This window comes from Euleptes europaea, chromosome 4, assembly GCF_029931775.1.
Source record: "Euleptes europaea isolate rEulEur1 chromosome 4, rEulEur1.hap1, whole genome shotgun sequence".
Lineage (NCBI taxonomy): Eukaryota > Metazoa > Chordata > Lepidosauria > Squamata > Sphaerodactylidae > Euleptes > Euleptes europaea.
The window spans coordinates 120,435,433-120,452,183 of record NC_079315.1 but is presented as its reverse complement, the minus strand read 5'-3'; the positions used below and the strand labels follow the sequence as shown (position 1 = coordinate 120,452,183).

The following is a 16,751-nucleotide window of genomic DNA, read 5'->3' as shown; positions in this document are numbered from 1 at the left end:
TCAGTTGTTCTAAGAACATTCTCTGTTCTATAGCAAAAGTGCCGTATGAAAAGAGCCATTATTAGCTCCTTTGTGGAAATTCAAGAGACGTTCAGTCCATTTTCTGAGACTTTGCATTCCTCAACAGGGTCTGGTCTTCTGATGAGACACAACATGGACCAGACTTTATCTAAACTAAATTGATGATTTGTGGGTTTGAAGATTAGAAAAATAAGAATGTAGGTATGATAGAGAAAAGTTTAGTAGTTTCTTAATGAGATTTATATTCGATACAAACGAAAGCGGAAGTATCTTTTTGTCTGTCTTTGTATTTTTTTTTCTTTTTCCTTTTTATCTTGTTTATTGTCTTGATGTAATTTTGTTTGTAATTTTTTGTTAATTAAATTTATTGCTGTTTCTTTTATTTTTTGTTGTGGTTGCAGATGTCTGAAGACGTGGAGAGAGATGCAGAATGTGGAGATCAGGAGGCCGCAGGGGCCAACATGGTTCCAGCTAAGGAAAGCAGACCCCGGGGGAAGAAGAGGGCTTTTTCTTCCGAAGGCCTCTTGCAGCCGGTGAAGATCAGCAAGGCAACGCTTTACAAGCCCCCTACCAGTGAAGAACTGAGCCGGCTGAAGGAGACTGAGAACCTCTTCCATTCCAATCTCTTGCGCTTGCAGGTCAGGGCAGGCACGCTCTTCTGGTGGGATTCTTTCGAACTTGGAGCCAGCCTCTTGCAGCGTGGTGTAGTGGTTAAGAGTGGTGGTTTGGAGCGGTGGACTCTGATCTGGAGAACCGGGTTTGATTCCCCACTCCTCCACATGAGCGGCAGACGCTAATCTGGTGAACTGGATTGATTTCCCCACTCCTACACATGAAGCCAGCTGGGTGACTTTGGGCTAGTCACACTCTACATAAGAACATAAGAAAAGCCCTGCTGGATCAGACCATGGCCCATCAAGTCCAGCAGTCTGTTCACACAGTGGCTGACCAGGTGCCTCTAGGAAGCCCCCAAACAAGACGGCTGCAGCAGTGTTCCAAAGCACTTAATATATTCAGCATGCTCCTCTGATCCTGGAGAGAATAGGTGTGCATCATGACTAGTATCCATTTTAACTAGTAGCCATGAATACCCCTCTCCTCCATGAACATGTCCACTCCCCTCTTAAAGCCTTCCAAGTTGGTAGCCATCACCACATCCTGGGCCAGGGACTCTCTCAGCCCCATTTACCTCACAGGGTGTCTGTTGTGGGAAGGGGAGAGGAAGGTGATTGTAAGCCGGTTTGAGTTTTCCTTAAGTGGTAGAGAAATTCGGCATATAAAAACTAACTCTTCTTCTTCCCCAACCTAGCCCTGCCACAATCAGATCATGACCCTTCAGTGCTCAGATAACATTTTTTCTGCACTTGGTACATCACCTGCCACCTCGACAATGCTGGAAAAGTAGGAACAGTTAGCAGTGCCGTCTTCTGATCTGTTGTTTCCCTTTCTCTCCTTCTCCCGCTCTGCACAGGTGGAGGAGCTTTTGAAAGAGGTGATGCTCAAGGAGAAGAGGAAACAGAAAATCGACACCTTCCTGCACCAAATCAATGCCCTCCTAGCCAAGATTCCAGAGACTCCTGAGGCCGAGGTATGTTGAGAGAAGTGCTGTTGGAGCGGGCTTTGGTGGCTAGTGGTCAGCTCTACCCAGATTGGCCAGCATTTCGCTTGGGAGGAGGCCACAATATTATGGACACACTAGCCTTAGTCAAAGGCCATTCCATGTTTCTAACAGGGGACCAAGATGCTTTGTTGGAAGCTGCAGATCTTTGGTTCTGAATCTGGGTCAGCGGTAGAGCATCTGCTTGGGATGAAGTAGGTCCCAGGTTCAACCCCCAGCATCTCCAGCTAAAGGCACTAGGCAAGTAGGTGATGTGAAAGACCTCCTCCTGAGACCCCGGAGAGCCGCTGCCGGTCTGAGTAGACAATGCTGATTTTGATGGACCGAGGGTCTGATTCAGTGTGAGGCAGCTTCATGTGTTCACGTGTAATGTAAGGAGAGATTCCACTCTCACATCCATTTAGAGAATCTGGACTAAACAATTCCAAGGGCAAGGGGAGAGTTTTGTAGGGAAGGGGGTTCTCTGAGTGCCTTTGGTTAAAAAAAGGAATCCTCTCCACTACAACATGAGTTCAGCTTGCACACTGAATGGAGAGGAGTAGTCGGAAGGCATGCAGAATCAGCCAGGAAGAATGGTCTCTTGTTCTCTGTGCGTGCACACTAGCTCCTTCCCAAAAAAGCAGCTGATTCATCTGTGGCTCACAACCTGTATTCTCGTTATGTTACAACGCTTTCCTCCAGAGAATACCATATGGACCAGTGTTTCTCAACCAGGGTTCCGCGAGAAATAGCGATGAATAGGCTAATCATATGTAAATCATATGTAATTATATGTAGGGATCCCTGAGACATGAATATTATTTGAAGGGCTCCGCAAGGGTGTAAAGGTTGAGAAACGCTGATATGGACTATTGATGTGTGGGTATTGATATTCAAACGTTTTCTATTTGAATGGTGAGGATCTTAACTATCCCTTGAATATAACCACCGTTGTCTGGAATGTTTCATGGTTGAAGGTTTCTTGTTTCTTATTGTCTTCTGATTGTTTTAACAAAAATGTTTTAATCCACTTTGTATGCGTTTAATATAGGAAGCGCGTGGATTAAACATTTCTAATAAATGTAAAACTCCCCTGTACCGTCAATACCCTGTTAAGCCTTGTACTGTCTACTTTGACTGACAGTTTCTTTCGAAAGTCCAGGGCCGAGAGAAAGAACTTTCCCAGCCCTGCTGCTCTTCTGCAGGAGGTGCTGCTTGTGGCTCAGCGGTAGATCACCTGTCTGGCATGCAGAAGGTCCCAGGTTCAATCCCTGGCCTCTCCAGTTAAAAAGAGCAGGTGGTAGGTGATGTGAAAGACCTCTGCCTGAGACCCTGAAGAACCGCTGCCAGTCTGAGTAGACAATACCGACCTTGATGACTTAGTATAAGCAGTTTCTTGTGCTATGATCCTGGGGTCTTCTGCATGGGGAGCAGTTGCTTGGCCATTGAGCTAAGATCCCTCCTGATATCAGTCACTGCCTTACTTTCCAGATTACTGACCAGTCCTGGCTCCCGAAGGATGTGAAGGTGCCGTTTGTCCAGGTCCCATTCAGCGTGAAGGGCCGCTTCCGCTTCCTGCCCCCTGTGTCGGTCAAGGTCGTGGGGAGTTATCTTCTGGGTACCTGCATCAAGCCAGCAATCAATGTAGACATGGCACTAACCATGCCCAGGGTGAGTAGCGGCGGGCCATCCTTCTCTCCTTTCTCGGCTTGATGCCGCTGACGCCATAGCAAAACAAAAGCTTCTCAGCATCATTAATAGCCCATCGTTAACATAATAGCCACTCTAAAGCTCCTTTGTGCAACATTAAAAAGGGTGTTGTTGGAAGTGGCACCATGAGAACCAAAGCAGCATCTGCGCATGCGGACACCCAAATGTACTACAACCCAACCCTGCGTGTGTGGGCACCCAAACGTATTTACCTGTACTAACGATGGGAGCTAAGAAGAAGAGTTGGTTTTTATATGCCAACTTTCTCTACCACTTAAGGAAGAATCAAACCGGCTTACAATCACCTTCCCTTCCCCTCCCCAAAACAGACACCCCTGTGAGGCAGGTGAAGCTGAGAGCGCTCTAAGAGAACTGTAACTAGCCCAAGGTCACAAAGCTGGCTTCATGGGTAGGAGTGGGGAAACGAATCCAGTTCACCAGACTAGAGTCCACCACTCCTAACCACCACTCTTAACCACTACTACACGCTGGCAACTAAACATGTTTAGTTGAAATATATATATTCAAGTGTCGGAGGATAGCTGTGTTGGTCTGCAATAGAACAGCTAGATTCGAGTCCAGTGGCCCCTTAGAGACCAACAAGATTTTCGGGATATAAGATTTTAAGAGTCCAGGCTCCCTTTGTAATAAAATAAAAGGAAGTATCTCTTCACACATCGCACAGTTAAATTGTGGAACTCCCTGTCCCAAGATGTGGTGATGGCTGCCAACTTGGAAGGCTTTAAGAAGGGAGTGGACATGTTCATGGAGGAGAGGGCTATCCATGGCTACTAGTAAAAAGGGATACTAGTCATGATGCATACCTATTCACTCCAGGATCAGAGGAGCATGCCTATTATATTAGGTGCTAAGGACACAGACAGGGTAATGCTGCTGCAATAATCTTGCTTGTGGGCTTCCTGGAGGCACCTGGTTGGCCACTGTGTGAACAGACTGCTGGACTGGATGGGCCATGGTCTGATCCAGCAGGGCCTTTCTTATGTACTAAAGACTCTTGAAAGCTCATACCCCCAAAATCTCGTTTCTCTGTGGGGCTACTAGAGTCGAATATATGAATACTAAAGCCGCATGTTTGATTTTTCAGCCATCTTTCCTCTCCCCCCTTTAGGAAATCTTCCAAGACAAGGACAACCTCAACCAACGCTACCATCGGAAACGAGCCCTCTACTTGGCCCACGTCGCCCACCACCTGGCCAAGGAAGAGCTCTTGGGGAGTGTGACGTTTGCCTATGCCAATGGCAACCACCTCAAGCCAGTGGTGCTGTTGCAGCCCCAGGGTGAGGGAGGCTTTCTTGCTTGTTACAAACCTGTGCATTCCTCGACAGAGTAGCTGTTGTATGCTGCAGCGCATGTGAAAAAGAAGGTAACAAACTGAGCGCAAGTCCACAGCGTAATGCCCTGGCTAGAAGGGTGATGTATCCTTTCCTTTATTTCCTTTGTCCCATTCTTTATGCTCGTGCACCAACAGGTCATTTTTTGCCACTGCGAGGGTTACATTTGGATCGGTATCAGCCAATAACTTTGCAACTATGTCTTGCTTTAGGGCAGGTCCCCACCTCTGAATGTGTATTGTGATCCATTTGTCTCTGGTAAGATCACGCTTTTTTACAATCTACAAAAAAATGCCAAACGGTGTCCAAACTCCCTGATCCACAGTCACAAAGTCACTCAGGAAAGGGGACCCCTGAAAATCTGCCTGCTGACTCCCCCAATGGCAGTGCATTTAATCTGGCCTTGGAGAAAAGCACCCTGTATTTGGGAACAGTTAAAAGTTTACAGTAAGAAGGTAGAATCTTTGGAATGGGGAGGCCCGGATGGTGCAAGGAGCACGCCCTGCGCGCTCTGGCTAGAAGGGCCCGTTGCAGTGTTCACCTGCGTTAACAGAAGTGTCGTTCAGAGAGTTGTGGTGTCCAAATTTCAGCAAGGGGACTGTAAATCCTGGGTTATCCCATGCCATGACGGCAGTGATGTCTATGGACCACTTGATCTGTGTGTAGTTCTACCATCTTCAGTACTAGAGATGGGTGAAGAAGCTGAAGTCTTTGAGTGTAGCGTTAATGTATTGATTAAAAACAGTGAACAACAGGAAGAAAATCTATTCTCTTGGAAGGTTGTGGTGGTGGAGATTTTTGCAGATAGTGTGGACTACCAAAAAAAGACAAATAAGCGGGTTTTAGGTCAAATCAAGCCTGAATTCTCCCTAGACGTTTAAAACAACTAATCTGAGGCTATTGACTTTGTTCACATTATGAGAAGACGAGAGTCGCTGGAAAAGACAAGAACGCTAGGGAAAGTGGAAGGCAGCAGGAAAAGGGAAAGACCCAACATGAGGTGGATAGGCTCCATAAAGGAAGCCACGGCCCTCACTTTGCAGGACCTCAGCAAGGCTGTTAATGATAGGACGTTTTGGAGGTTGTTAAGTCATGGGGTTCGTCCTACCTTCAACTTTTTTCTTCGGGTGGTGTGACCAAATTAAAAGTTGTAAGGTCAGTTAATATCAAGGCATTCTTACACTTTGTAGGTTGCTTTGGGAACTCAGTAAGTTGAAAATAACTATAAAATAAATAATATTTAAATGTTTAAAGTACATCTGCAGGGTATCAAGGATGGTGTGATCGCAGCTGGGTTTGGGTTCAAAAACTGTTTCATGTGTGCTGTGCCTTGGCCCACTGTCAGCACTGAGTTGCAGATATTTTTGGAACAAAAGGGTAATAAGAATGTAAGAAAAGCCCTGCTGGATCAGACCCAGGTCCATCAAGTCCAGCAGTCTGTTCGAACAGTGGCCAACAAGGTGCCTCTAGGTAGCCCACAAAGAAGACGACTGCAGCAGCATTATCCAGCATTAACTCTCCAGGGTCTCTTTTTCCTTCCTCCAGGGAAAGACGCCAAAATGGTGACCGTCCGTCTCTACGCCTGTCCTCCCCAAGACTTCTTCAAGCCCAGTCGTCTGCATCCCAGCAAGAACAACGTCCGCACTGCCTGGTTCACAGAGAGAGGCTCACCTGTGGCAGGTCAGTTTTGGGCACCACAATTTAAGAAGGATGTAGACAAGCTGGAACCTGTCCAGAGGAGGGCAACAAAGATGGTGAGTGGTCTGGAGACCAAGTCCTATGAGGAAAGGTTGAAGGAGTTGGGTATGTTTAGCCTGAAGAGGAGAAGACTGAGAGGTGCTATGATAACCATCTTAAAGTATTTAAAAGGCTGTCATATGGAAGATGGTGCGGAGTTTTTTTCTGTTGCCCCAGAAGGTCGGACTAGAACCAACAGGGTGAAATTAAATCAAAAGATTTTCCCTCTAGAAATTAGGAAGAATCTTCTAACAGAGCGGTTCCTCAGTGGAACAGGCTTCCTCAGGAGGTGGTGAGCTTCTCCCTGGAGGTTTTGAAGCAGAGGCTAGATGGCAATGCTGATTCTATGATCTTAGGCAGATGATGAGAGGGAGGGCACCTTGGCCATCTTCTGGGCATGGAGTAGGGGTCTGGGTGTGTGTGGGGACAGGTAGCACAATTTCCTGCATTGTGCAGGGGATTAGATGACCCTGGTGGTCCCTTCCAACTCTGGTTCTAGGTATACTCAGAAGAGTCTCCAGCCGGTAGAACGCTTTCACGTCAGACCTGGGATGTGCTGGCTGAGAACACCGGAGAGTCACTTACAGGGGGAGGAGAAATTAACTCCAAATTAACAATTTTGAAGTCTTGCGCCTCCCTCAAAATCTCCCCCTCTGGAATACTCTAAGGCTGCAATCCTAAGAACACTTTCCTGGGAGTAAGCCCCATTGAATCAAATGGGACTTATTTTTGAGGTGCTTAGGATTGCTGCCTAAGAGGCTTACAGTGCAATCCTATTTATGTCAGGAGGGGGCTTAGTCCCAGCCGCTGGGAGGGTCTCTGCCCGGGAGGATGTCGGGGCTGAGACAGTCTCTCCGCCTCAGACCAGTCCGAGGGGGAGTCAGAGCTCGACTCTCCCTCGAATGTCGCCAGGTTGCCGCAGGACACACCTTGCAGGCAGCCTCTGGCTTCTCTCCTCCACGGCGGTTAGACTTCTCTGGCCTTATATACCCTCCAGGCCAGAGAAGCTCCTCCCAGACTCCGCCCCTAGCCCTCCCCCCGGAAGTCCATATAAGGGCTGGAGGAAGCCTCCTCCCAGCCACGAGACGCCGGGCGAGGGGTGCGTCTGTTCCCCGCCCAGACTCGCCCGCACATCAGCTGGGGAGCGGAGAGGTCCACTACAGCCGGTGCTCTTCTATAGCGGGGCATTGGTGCGCTGCTCCGGCGGAGGCTCTCGTGGGGCAGTGGCACGTTGCTCCGGCAGCGGCGGTCAGACTCTCCCCTTTCCTTCCGGCTCCAAGGGCCGCTGGGGAGAGAGAAAGACCCATTGGAGCCGCCCTGGATGGGACGCCAGTGAGTGAGGGGGCAGAGACCAGGCCCGGGAGATGGGGGCGGGAGCCCCTCCCGGGACAATTTATTCCAGCAGGCTTAGGCTGGGGTAACTCTGCATAAGATTGCAGCCTTAGAGTATTCCAGAGGGGGAGATTTTGAGGGTGGCGCAAGACTTCAAAATTGTTAATTTGGAGTTAATTTCTCCTCCTCCTGTAAGTGACTCTCCGGTGTTCCCTCACCCATGCAGTTTGGACCCCATCACGCAGAGCATATTTGAGATCTGAGATCTATCTGTTGCATTCACCCTGTCTTTGGCAAAGTGCTTCTGTCCATAGCCTTCCTTCTTTCCATGCATTTAACATGTCTGAGGCAGGTTCTCACCTCTCGCCACAACTCGTTTATTAATCTAGGTATTCCAGAACTTTTGCCGGTATAGCTAATAACTGTTGATCTTCTCATGTCTGTCCTTGGTGTAGTGGTTAAGAGCGATGGTTGGGAGCGGTGAACTCTGATCTGGAAAACCGGGTTTGATTCCCCACTCTCCACATGAGCGGGGGACGCTAATCTGGTGAGCTGGATTGGTTTCCCTACTCCTACACACAAAGCCAGCTGGGTGACCTTGGGCCAGTCACAGTTCTCTCAGATCTCTCTCAGCCCCACCTGCCTCACAGGGTGTCTGTTGTGGGGAGGGGAAGGCGATTGTAAGCTGCTTTGAGACTCCTTAAAGCTAGAGAAAAAGGGAGTATAAAAACCAATTCATCTTCCTCCTCCTCCTTCTTATTTAGATGCTTTGGAAGGCTCCTCCATGGCCTTTTGCCAAGGCCTTAATTTGTCTTTATCCTTCTCTTTGCTGGCCAGGTCATTGACCAGAGGGCTTGGCCACTGTGCTGTCTGCCCCCCCCCGCCCCCGAGGGTTGCTTGGGTTGCTGTTGCCCCAAAGTTTAGTTTCTTGTTCTTTCCCTCCCCAGGAGAAGTTGAACCGCCAACCCCCCACTACAACAACTCCATTCTGTGGGACCTGGCGATGGAGTCCCACCTGCTCTTCCTCTCCGGGTCGGCCAGTGACTTTCCAGGCATGCGGGATGGAGTGGCCCTCCTCAAAGTCTGGCTGCGCCAGCGGGAGCTGGAGAAGGTAATGGAGGCCCTTCCAGGAGATGCAGGAGGGCCCGGCTTTGGCCGGGGATGGAGGGTGGGATGTAAATTGAAATAAAGAAATAAACAAGCCACCTTGCTTGCTAGCCCTGAGGACGGGCTGTCTCTGCAGGAGGCGGAAGTCGTGATCTGGCAAGGAGCATTTCTGGACGGCTCCTGCGCTGCCGCATCTGCTCCGGCTCCCTGTTGTCTTCTGAGCCTGAGTTCGAGAAGCTGGTTTGGGTTAAAATGGGTATGGATTCTGCAGACAAGTATAGGGAGGAATGTTTGCTTTGACGGGGCAAATTGCAATTTCAGGAGCGCTGTTTAAAACTGGGAAAGCAGGACAGGTTGAGAGGGGCTGTTCCTCCTCCCTCCCCCAGTTTAGTCCTTTCTGCTTAGCTAACCGTCTCCTCCCATATATCCCAGCATACCAACTATGGTTGTCAGGTAGCCTTCTGTTGGCGATCCCACCACTTAGGGTGGCATGTCTAGCGTCAGCCAGAGTCCAGGCCTTTTCCGTCGTGGGCCCGGCTCTGTGGAATGGGCTCCCTGAAGAGATATGAGGGGAAGTATTTCTTTACACAATGCACAGTTAAATTGTGGAACTCCCTGCCCCAGGATGTGGTAATGGCTGCCAACTTGGAAGGCTTTAAGAGGGGAGTGGACATGTTCCTAGAGGATAGGACTATCCATGACTACTAGTCAAAATGGATACTAGTCATGATGCATGCCCATTCTCTCCAGGATCAGAGGAGCAGGCCTATTATATCAGGTGCCATGGAACGCAGGCAGGGTAATGCTGCTGCAGCCGCCTTGTTTGTGGGCTTCCTAGAGGCACCTGGTTGGCCGCTGTGTGAACAGACTGCTGGACTTGATGGAACTGGGTCTGATCCAGTAGGGCTTTTCTTATGTTCTTATTTTCTGTCTCCTTGGAGAGTATCCGGAGGTGCTGTAAGGCCGCCTGTTTGCCAGGGCTTTGGGGGGAATCTGAATTGGCAGGCATCTTTTAAGATGGGGAGGGGGCAAGATTTAGGGTTTGTTGTTTTAGTTTTACTTTTAACTGAAATGTGTTTTAACTGTTGTTATAAGCCACCTTGAAACTGGAGGACCAGCGGAATATGAACGCTTTAATAAACAAATAAAATAATTATTTTTCTCTGTTGCAAAACTACGGGGCATCTGATCCTGCCTAGGTCAGCCCTTGGAAGCACAGTGTGGCAGTCATAGGAGCTAGATGCTTGCTTTTGCGTTTTGCTTTTTACTTTTTAAAACTGAAAACTGAGATTGTCGCGAAGCTTTATTCTGCATTGCCAACCCCCCCATCACATGCTGGAGGGTTTTCCTGCCCTTATACACTGCCTGTAATCTTTAGTTTCTCATCTATAAAATGGCAATTCTGGTAACATTTTTGTTGGGGGGGGGACTGAAGGAAACGAGGATTATAAATAGGGTTGCCAACCTCCGGGTGGGGCCTGGCGATCTCCTGGAATTTCAGCGGATCTCAAGACAGTGGAGACTTGTTCCCCTGCAGAAAATGGCTACTGGAGGGTGGACTCTATGGCATCATACTCAGCTGAGGTCCCTCCTCTCAGCAAACCCCTCTCCAGGCCCCACCCCTAAAATCTTCAGGTGTTTCCCAACCGGGAGTTGGCAATCCTAATTATAAAGCAGTATGTACTAGAAGGTGAACATAAGAATATCAGAAAACCCTGCTGGATCAGACCCAGGCCCATAAAGTCCAGCAGTCTGTTCATACAGTGGCCAACCAGGTGCCTCTAGGAAGCTCACAAGCAAGACAACCTCAGCAGCATTCTCCTGCCAGTGTTCCACAGCACCAAATATCACAGGCATGCTCCTCTGATGCTGGAGAGAATAGGTATAAGAACATCAGAAAGGCCCTGCTGGATCAGACCAAGGCCCATCAAGAACAGCAGCCCATTCATACAGTACCCAACCAGGTGCCTCTAGGAAGCCCACAAACAAGACGACTGCAGCAACATTATCCTGCCTGTGTTCCACAGTACCTAATGTAATGGGCATGCTCCTCTAATACTAGAGAGAATAGGTATGCATTCATATTCATTTTGGCTAGTAGCCATGGGTAGCCCTCTCCTCCATGAACATGCCAACTCCTCTCTTAAAGCCTTCCAAGTTGGCAGCCATCACCACGTCCTGGGACAGGGAGTTCCACAATTGAACTGGCTAGCAGATGAATGCTGAGAGTGATCTGGGGCGACTATGGGTTACACTGCTGAACTGTATCAACTCCTATTATGCAAAGATTGTGGTACATTTGGCAGCGAGCGATGGGCAAAAATAGCCGACAAGGGCTCTTCTCCTAACGAATGTTGCCTTTCCCAGGGCTTCGGGTGCTTCAACGGCTTCCTGGCGTCCATGCTGGTGGCGTATCTGTTATCCAGGCACCAGATAAACAAAGTGATGAGCGGCTACCAGGTGCTGAGAAACGCCCTCCAGTTCTTGGGTAAGCGGACCTGAGCGAGTCCCTTCTCTGCAGGCTGAGCTGCCTGTAGGGCAAATTCCAGGTAGCCCTTTCTGGAATGTACCGTTTCGGGTAGAGTCCTTTCTCCCTGGAAGGAATTCCCCACGGCTAGAAGACTAGAGCGTCAGGGGAGGTTAGGCTAGAGGTAGCTTCTTTGTAGTGTTAGTTATCTAGGTGGGATGTTTCTTATAAGGGGAAGCATTCAAAAACATAGTTCTCTCACCTGCACTACATCAGAAAAGCCCTGCTAGGTCAGACCAGTGGTCCATCTAGTCCAGCATCCTTTCTCATACACTAGCCAGCCAGTTGCCCTGAAAGGGCCAAGAACCAAAGTATAGAGGCCAAGGCCTTCCCCTGATATTGGCTTCTAGCACCAGTATACAGAGGTTGACTGCCTCTGAATGTGGAGGTTCCCTTTAGTCATCATGGCTAGCAGCCACTGATAAACCTCTGTTCTGTGAATCTGTCTAATCCCCTGTGGTCATCACTACATTCTCTGGTAGCGAGCTCCACGTTTTAATCACTCATCGCGTAAAGAAATATCTCCTTTTGTCCATCCTGTATCTATTGCCCATCAACTTCATTGGATACCCTCGAGTTGTAGTATTTTGGGCGAGAGAGAGATAAATCCTTTGTCCACCCTGTGCATAGTTTTATAAACCTCTACCATGTCCCCCCCCCTTAGTCTCTCTTTTCTAAAATGAAAAGTCCCACACTCTTCAGCCACTCCTCATAGGGAAGGGGCTTCAACCTCCTAATCGTCTTGCATCAATCAGGCAAAATACGATGTGACTTTTATTTTCGTGTCCTGACTTGCAGAGATATTGGAAGAGAATGGGATATGTCTGCTTAAAGGCTCAGAAATTTGCTGTGATTGTACTTCCCCTTTTCCGGCAAACCTCCCAATCCTCTGCCCATCCTCCCCATGAATTATAGATAGGGTTGCCAACCTCCAGTTACTAGTATGCAGAAGGTCCCAGGTTCAATTCCCGGTATCTCCAGTTCAAAGGACTAGGCAAGTAGGTGAATCGAAAGACCCCTGCCTGAGACCCTGGAGAGCCGCTGCCGGTCTGAATAGACAATACTGACTTTGATGGACCGAGGGTCTGATTCAGTATAAGGCAGCTTCATGTGTTAATGGGTTGTGTGTGTGTGTTAAGTGCCGTCAAGTCGCCTCCGACTCATGGCAACCCTCTGAATCAGTGTCCTCCAAAATGTCCTATCTTTAACAGCCTCGCTTAGGTCTTGCAAACTGAGGGCTGTGGCTTCCTGTATTGAGTCCATCCATCTCTTGTTGGGTCTTCCTCTTTTCCTGCTGCCCTCAACTTTTCCTAGCATGACTGTCTTTTCCAGTGACTTGCTGTCTCATGACGTGACCAAAATACGACAGCCTCAGTTTAGTCATTTTAGCTTCTAGGGTCAGTTCAGGCTTGATTTGATCTAGAACCCACTGATTTGTTTTTTTGGCAGTCCACAGTATCCGTAACACTCTCCTCCAACACTGCATTTCAAACGAATCTATTTTTTTTGTTCATGGGTTAGGCATCTTTTAAGGGCAGAGTGGGGGAGAGATTTGGGGTTTGCTATTTTATTTTTGGCTTTAAACTCAAAACGTTTTGAACTATTATTATAAGATTTCTTGAACCACTAGGAAAGGCGGGATGATAGTATTATAATTATAATAATTATTACTTCTACCCCACCTTTTCCAACCAAGGTCGGGATCAAGGCAGCTAACAACCAATAAATACAATTTAATAAATACATTTAATAGCATAAAAATCAACATTTAAAATGAACTTTTAAATAAATACAGTTGTAGAGATTTTGGGTGTTCTTTCTTCCTTCCGTTCCAGCCACTACGGATCTCAGTACCTCTGGAATCAGCCTCTCGAAGGACGGAGACGGCTCACTGGTAAGATGGTGTTTTTTGTGGGATGTGGGCGTGCCGGGGTAGACAAGGAACGGGGATGGCCTTTTGAACTTTATCCAGGTGCATTCAACTGATTTTGTGGACCTCACTTCTCCCTTGGCGTGCTCAAGGCATCCAGTGCGATTGCGTGAGATGATGCTAAATCCGTTCACATAGATTAGCATCTAGGGCAGGTTGCTATCTGGTAGGAATCGAGATCTGGCTTGTCTACCTGGTGCGGGAAACGGATCTTTCTGTGCCAGGGTTGTCCAAGCGGAAGTCGCTTCTTGGCCTGTCCTGTTGGGTCAAGGATTGGGCAAGTTTGTTGGGGATTCAGGCTGCCCCGTTGGAAGCTGCTGCCACCTCTGCCCATGTTTCAGCTTACGCCTTTTGAATCTATGCCAGGGTTCGACAGCATGGTGCCCATGGGCTCCATGCTGCCCGCCAATCCCTTTTCTGCCATCCACAAAGTGTTTTTAGAAAGTGGGTGGGACCAGGCAGATCTCCTGCCCAGCAGGACTTCTGATTGGCCACTGGAAATCTGAATGCTCTCCTGGCTCTATTCATTAGCTCATGCCCTCTTGGAATGCCGCTTTTATGAGGAACTTCAATCACGTTATATCTCTCCCCTTTTAACTTGTAAATCTTAATGCCTCTGTCTGACACAATGCCTTTTTTATTAAGTGACAGGGATCCCAAGGCTGCATTGTCAGTGGCAAGATTTATTTCAGTCCTTATATCCCTCAAACATTAGATCGAAAATTGCGCTGCTCAAGATCAATGGATCAAGGAGCTTCTAAGGGATAAAGGAAAGGAAATCTGATTGGCTGTGCAGTTTAAATTAATATTTTTTGTCCCGCAGCAGCTGCCAACGCAGTGTTGGTTTTACTAGCTCACCCTCTCCTTTCCCGCTGTATTTTTTGTAAATTACTTCTCTTGTACCCTGTGCTTAGGCTTCTTGTGTGTGGCTCTGCAGCAGCCATTTTACACTTGGCCCCGCCTCCCATGGTGGCCAGTTTGTGGCCTCTCCCACTACCCTCTTTCTGAATTCCTAAGGTGTCCACAGGCTCAGAAAGGTTGGGGACCCTCGATCTAAGCAGTTTTCTTCTTCTTCTCTAGCCAACCCTGAGCGACTTCCACAAAGCTTTCCAGGTGGTCTTCGTGGACCCTTCAGGGCTGGTGAATTTGTGTGCAGATATGACTGCCAGCAAATACAAACAGGTAAAGAGAGAGGGCAGGCTGTGACAAACAGCCAGCGTGGCGTAGTGGTTAAGAGCGGTGGTTTGGGGCAGTAGACTCTGATCTGGAGAACCGGGTTTGATTCCCCACTCCTCCACATGAGCAGCAGAGGCTAACCTGGTGAGCCGGGTTTGTTTCCCCACTCCTCCACAAGGAGGCAGCTGGGTGACCTGGGATTAGTCGCACTTCTCTCCGAACTCTCTCAGCCCCTTCTACCTCATAAGGTGTCTGCTGTGGGGGGAGGAAGGGAAGGTGATCATAAGCCAGTTATGATCTTAAGAGACTCCTTAAAGGTATAAGAAAAGCAGGGTATAAAAACAAACTCTTCTTCTTTCTTGACCCACACGGATAGGGCCTTGAAACCAGAAGAAAGAGGGGAGCTGAGACTGAAAGCCTGGGGTCACCGCTGTTCTGTAGACCCCTAAGGTGCCTTGATAGTGAGAGAGCATCCCTGTCAGAGACAAGACCGAGTTGGTCCCCTAACGTACCTATAAACACACCTGGTTTGGCTCTTTCTAGATCCAGTTTGAAGCCAAGCGCTCAATGGAAGTTCTAGATGACAAGACGGTGGACGGATTTCAGCTCTTGCTCATGACTCGCAGACCTCTGATCCGAGCCTTCGACCACGTGTTCCAGTAAGATCCGGAGTGGGCACCTGCGTTATTGGGACAGTGGAGTGTTGGCCTTTCTGACGTCTTGACTGCTTTTGATAGTAACCTTGGAAAGCTTAGTGTGGTGGTGGCGGAAAGTGCTGCCGAGTCACAGCTGACTTATGGTGACCCTGCAGGATTTTCCAGGCAAGAGACATTCGGAGGTGGGTTGCCCTTGCCTGCCTCTGAGTCATGGCCCTGGATTTCTTTGGTGGCCTCCCATCCTTGGTGAGCTCCGTGGCGCAGAGTGGTAAGCTGCAGTACTGCAGTCCAAACTTTGCTCACGACCTGAGTTCAATCCCGACAGAAGTTGGTTTCAGGTAGCTGGCTCGAGGTTGACTCAGCCTTCCATCCTTCTGAGGTTGGTAAAATGAGTACCCAGTTTGCTGGGGGTAAAGGGAAGGTGACTGGGGAAGGCACTGGCATACCATCCCATAAAACAAAAGTCTGCCTAGAAAACGTCGGGATGTGACGTCACCCCATGGGTCAGGAATGACCTGGTGCTTCGCACAGGGGACCTTTACCTTTACTTTTACCTCCCATCCAAATACTTGCCAGGGCTGACCCTGCTTAGCTTCCAAGATCTGATGAGCCTGGGGCTAACCAGTTCAGGGCAAAACTTAGCTCCACCCCCCCCCCATGAAGTAAGGATGCTAGTCCTCATGGTTGTCAAAGCATTTGAAAAGGAAATTGCAAAACAGGCTGGTATAATTTTTTTTCTAAGTCTCAAGCTTTTTTAAAAGGACCAGGCAGCAATTAATGTGAAACGCCTGAGACCCTGGAGAGCCACTGCCAGTCTGAGTAAACGATACTGAACTTGATGGACCAAGGGTCTGTATATTCAGTATAAGGTGGCATCGTGTACTTGTTGGAGAGGGCCTGTGGCTCAGTGGTGGAGCATCTACTTTGCAAGCAGAAGGTACCATGTTCAATCCCTGGCATCTCCAGTTAAAAGGACCAGGTAGTAGGTGACGTGAAAGACCTCTGCCTCAGACCCCGGAGAGCCACTGCCAGTCTAAGTAGACTATACTGACCTTGATGGATCCAAGGGTCTAATCCAGTATAAATGATAAGAGGGAAGGCATCTTGGCCATCTTCAAGGCATGTAGGGGGTCACTGGGGGGGTGGGGCGGGGAGGTAGTTGTGAATTTCCTGTATTGTGCAGGGGGTTGGACTAGATCACTGGTGGTCCCTTCCAGCTCTATGATTCTAAGTCAGCTTCGTGTATGTTGGGGTGGGGCTATGGCTCAGTAGGTGAACCTCTGCTTGGCATGCAGAACATCCCAGGTTAAACCCCTGGCATCTCCAGTTGAAAGAACCAAGTAGCAGGTGATGTGAAAGACCTCCGCTGGAGAGCAGCTGCCAGTCTGAGTAAACAATACTGACACTGATGGACCAAAAGTCTGGTTCAGTATCAGGCAGCTTCATAGCTTCATTTGTTGAATGTGGAGGAGTTATGCTTGCTGCACAGTTCCACTTTTCTTGGTGTGGCCTCCGTTGGCACAGAGTCTTGATATATTCTCTCTCTCTCTCTCTCTCTCTCTCTCTCTCTCTCTCTCTCTCTCTCTCTCTCTCTCTCTCTCTCTCT

The 16,751-nt window shown here is 48.6% G+C and overlaps 1 protein-coding gene across 1 annotated transcript in view; it reads left to right on the top strand.

Moving 5' to 3' along the window:
* NOL6 (nucleolar protein 6) overlaps window positions 1-16,751 on the top strand; it is a 67,417-nt gene that overhangs the window by 1,886 nt on the left and 48,780 nt on the right. The window contains exons 2-11 of the mRNA XM_056849088.1: window positions 423-659; window positions 1,493-1,609; window positions 3,110-3,289; window positions 4,458-4,626; window positions 6,226-6,360; window positions 8,697-8,860; window positions 11,224-11,344; window positions 13,219-13,277; window positions 14,394-14,495; window positions 15,033-15,148. Coding sequence (XP_056705066.1) covers window positions 423-659; window positions 1,493-1,609; window positions 3,110-3,289; window positions 4,458-4,626; window positions 6,226-6,360; window positions 8,697-8,860; window positions 11,224-11,344; window positions 13,219-13,277; window positions 14,394-14,495; window positions 15,033-15,148 — 1,400 coding nt within the window. The remainder of the gene's footprint in view (window positions 1-422; window positions 660-1,492; window positions 1,610-3,109; window positions 3,290-4,457; window positions 4,627-6,225; window positions 6,361-8,696; window positions 8,861-11,223; window positions 11,345-13,218; window positions 13,278-14,393; window positions 14,496-15,032; window positions 15,149-16,751) is intronic.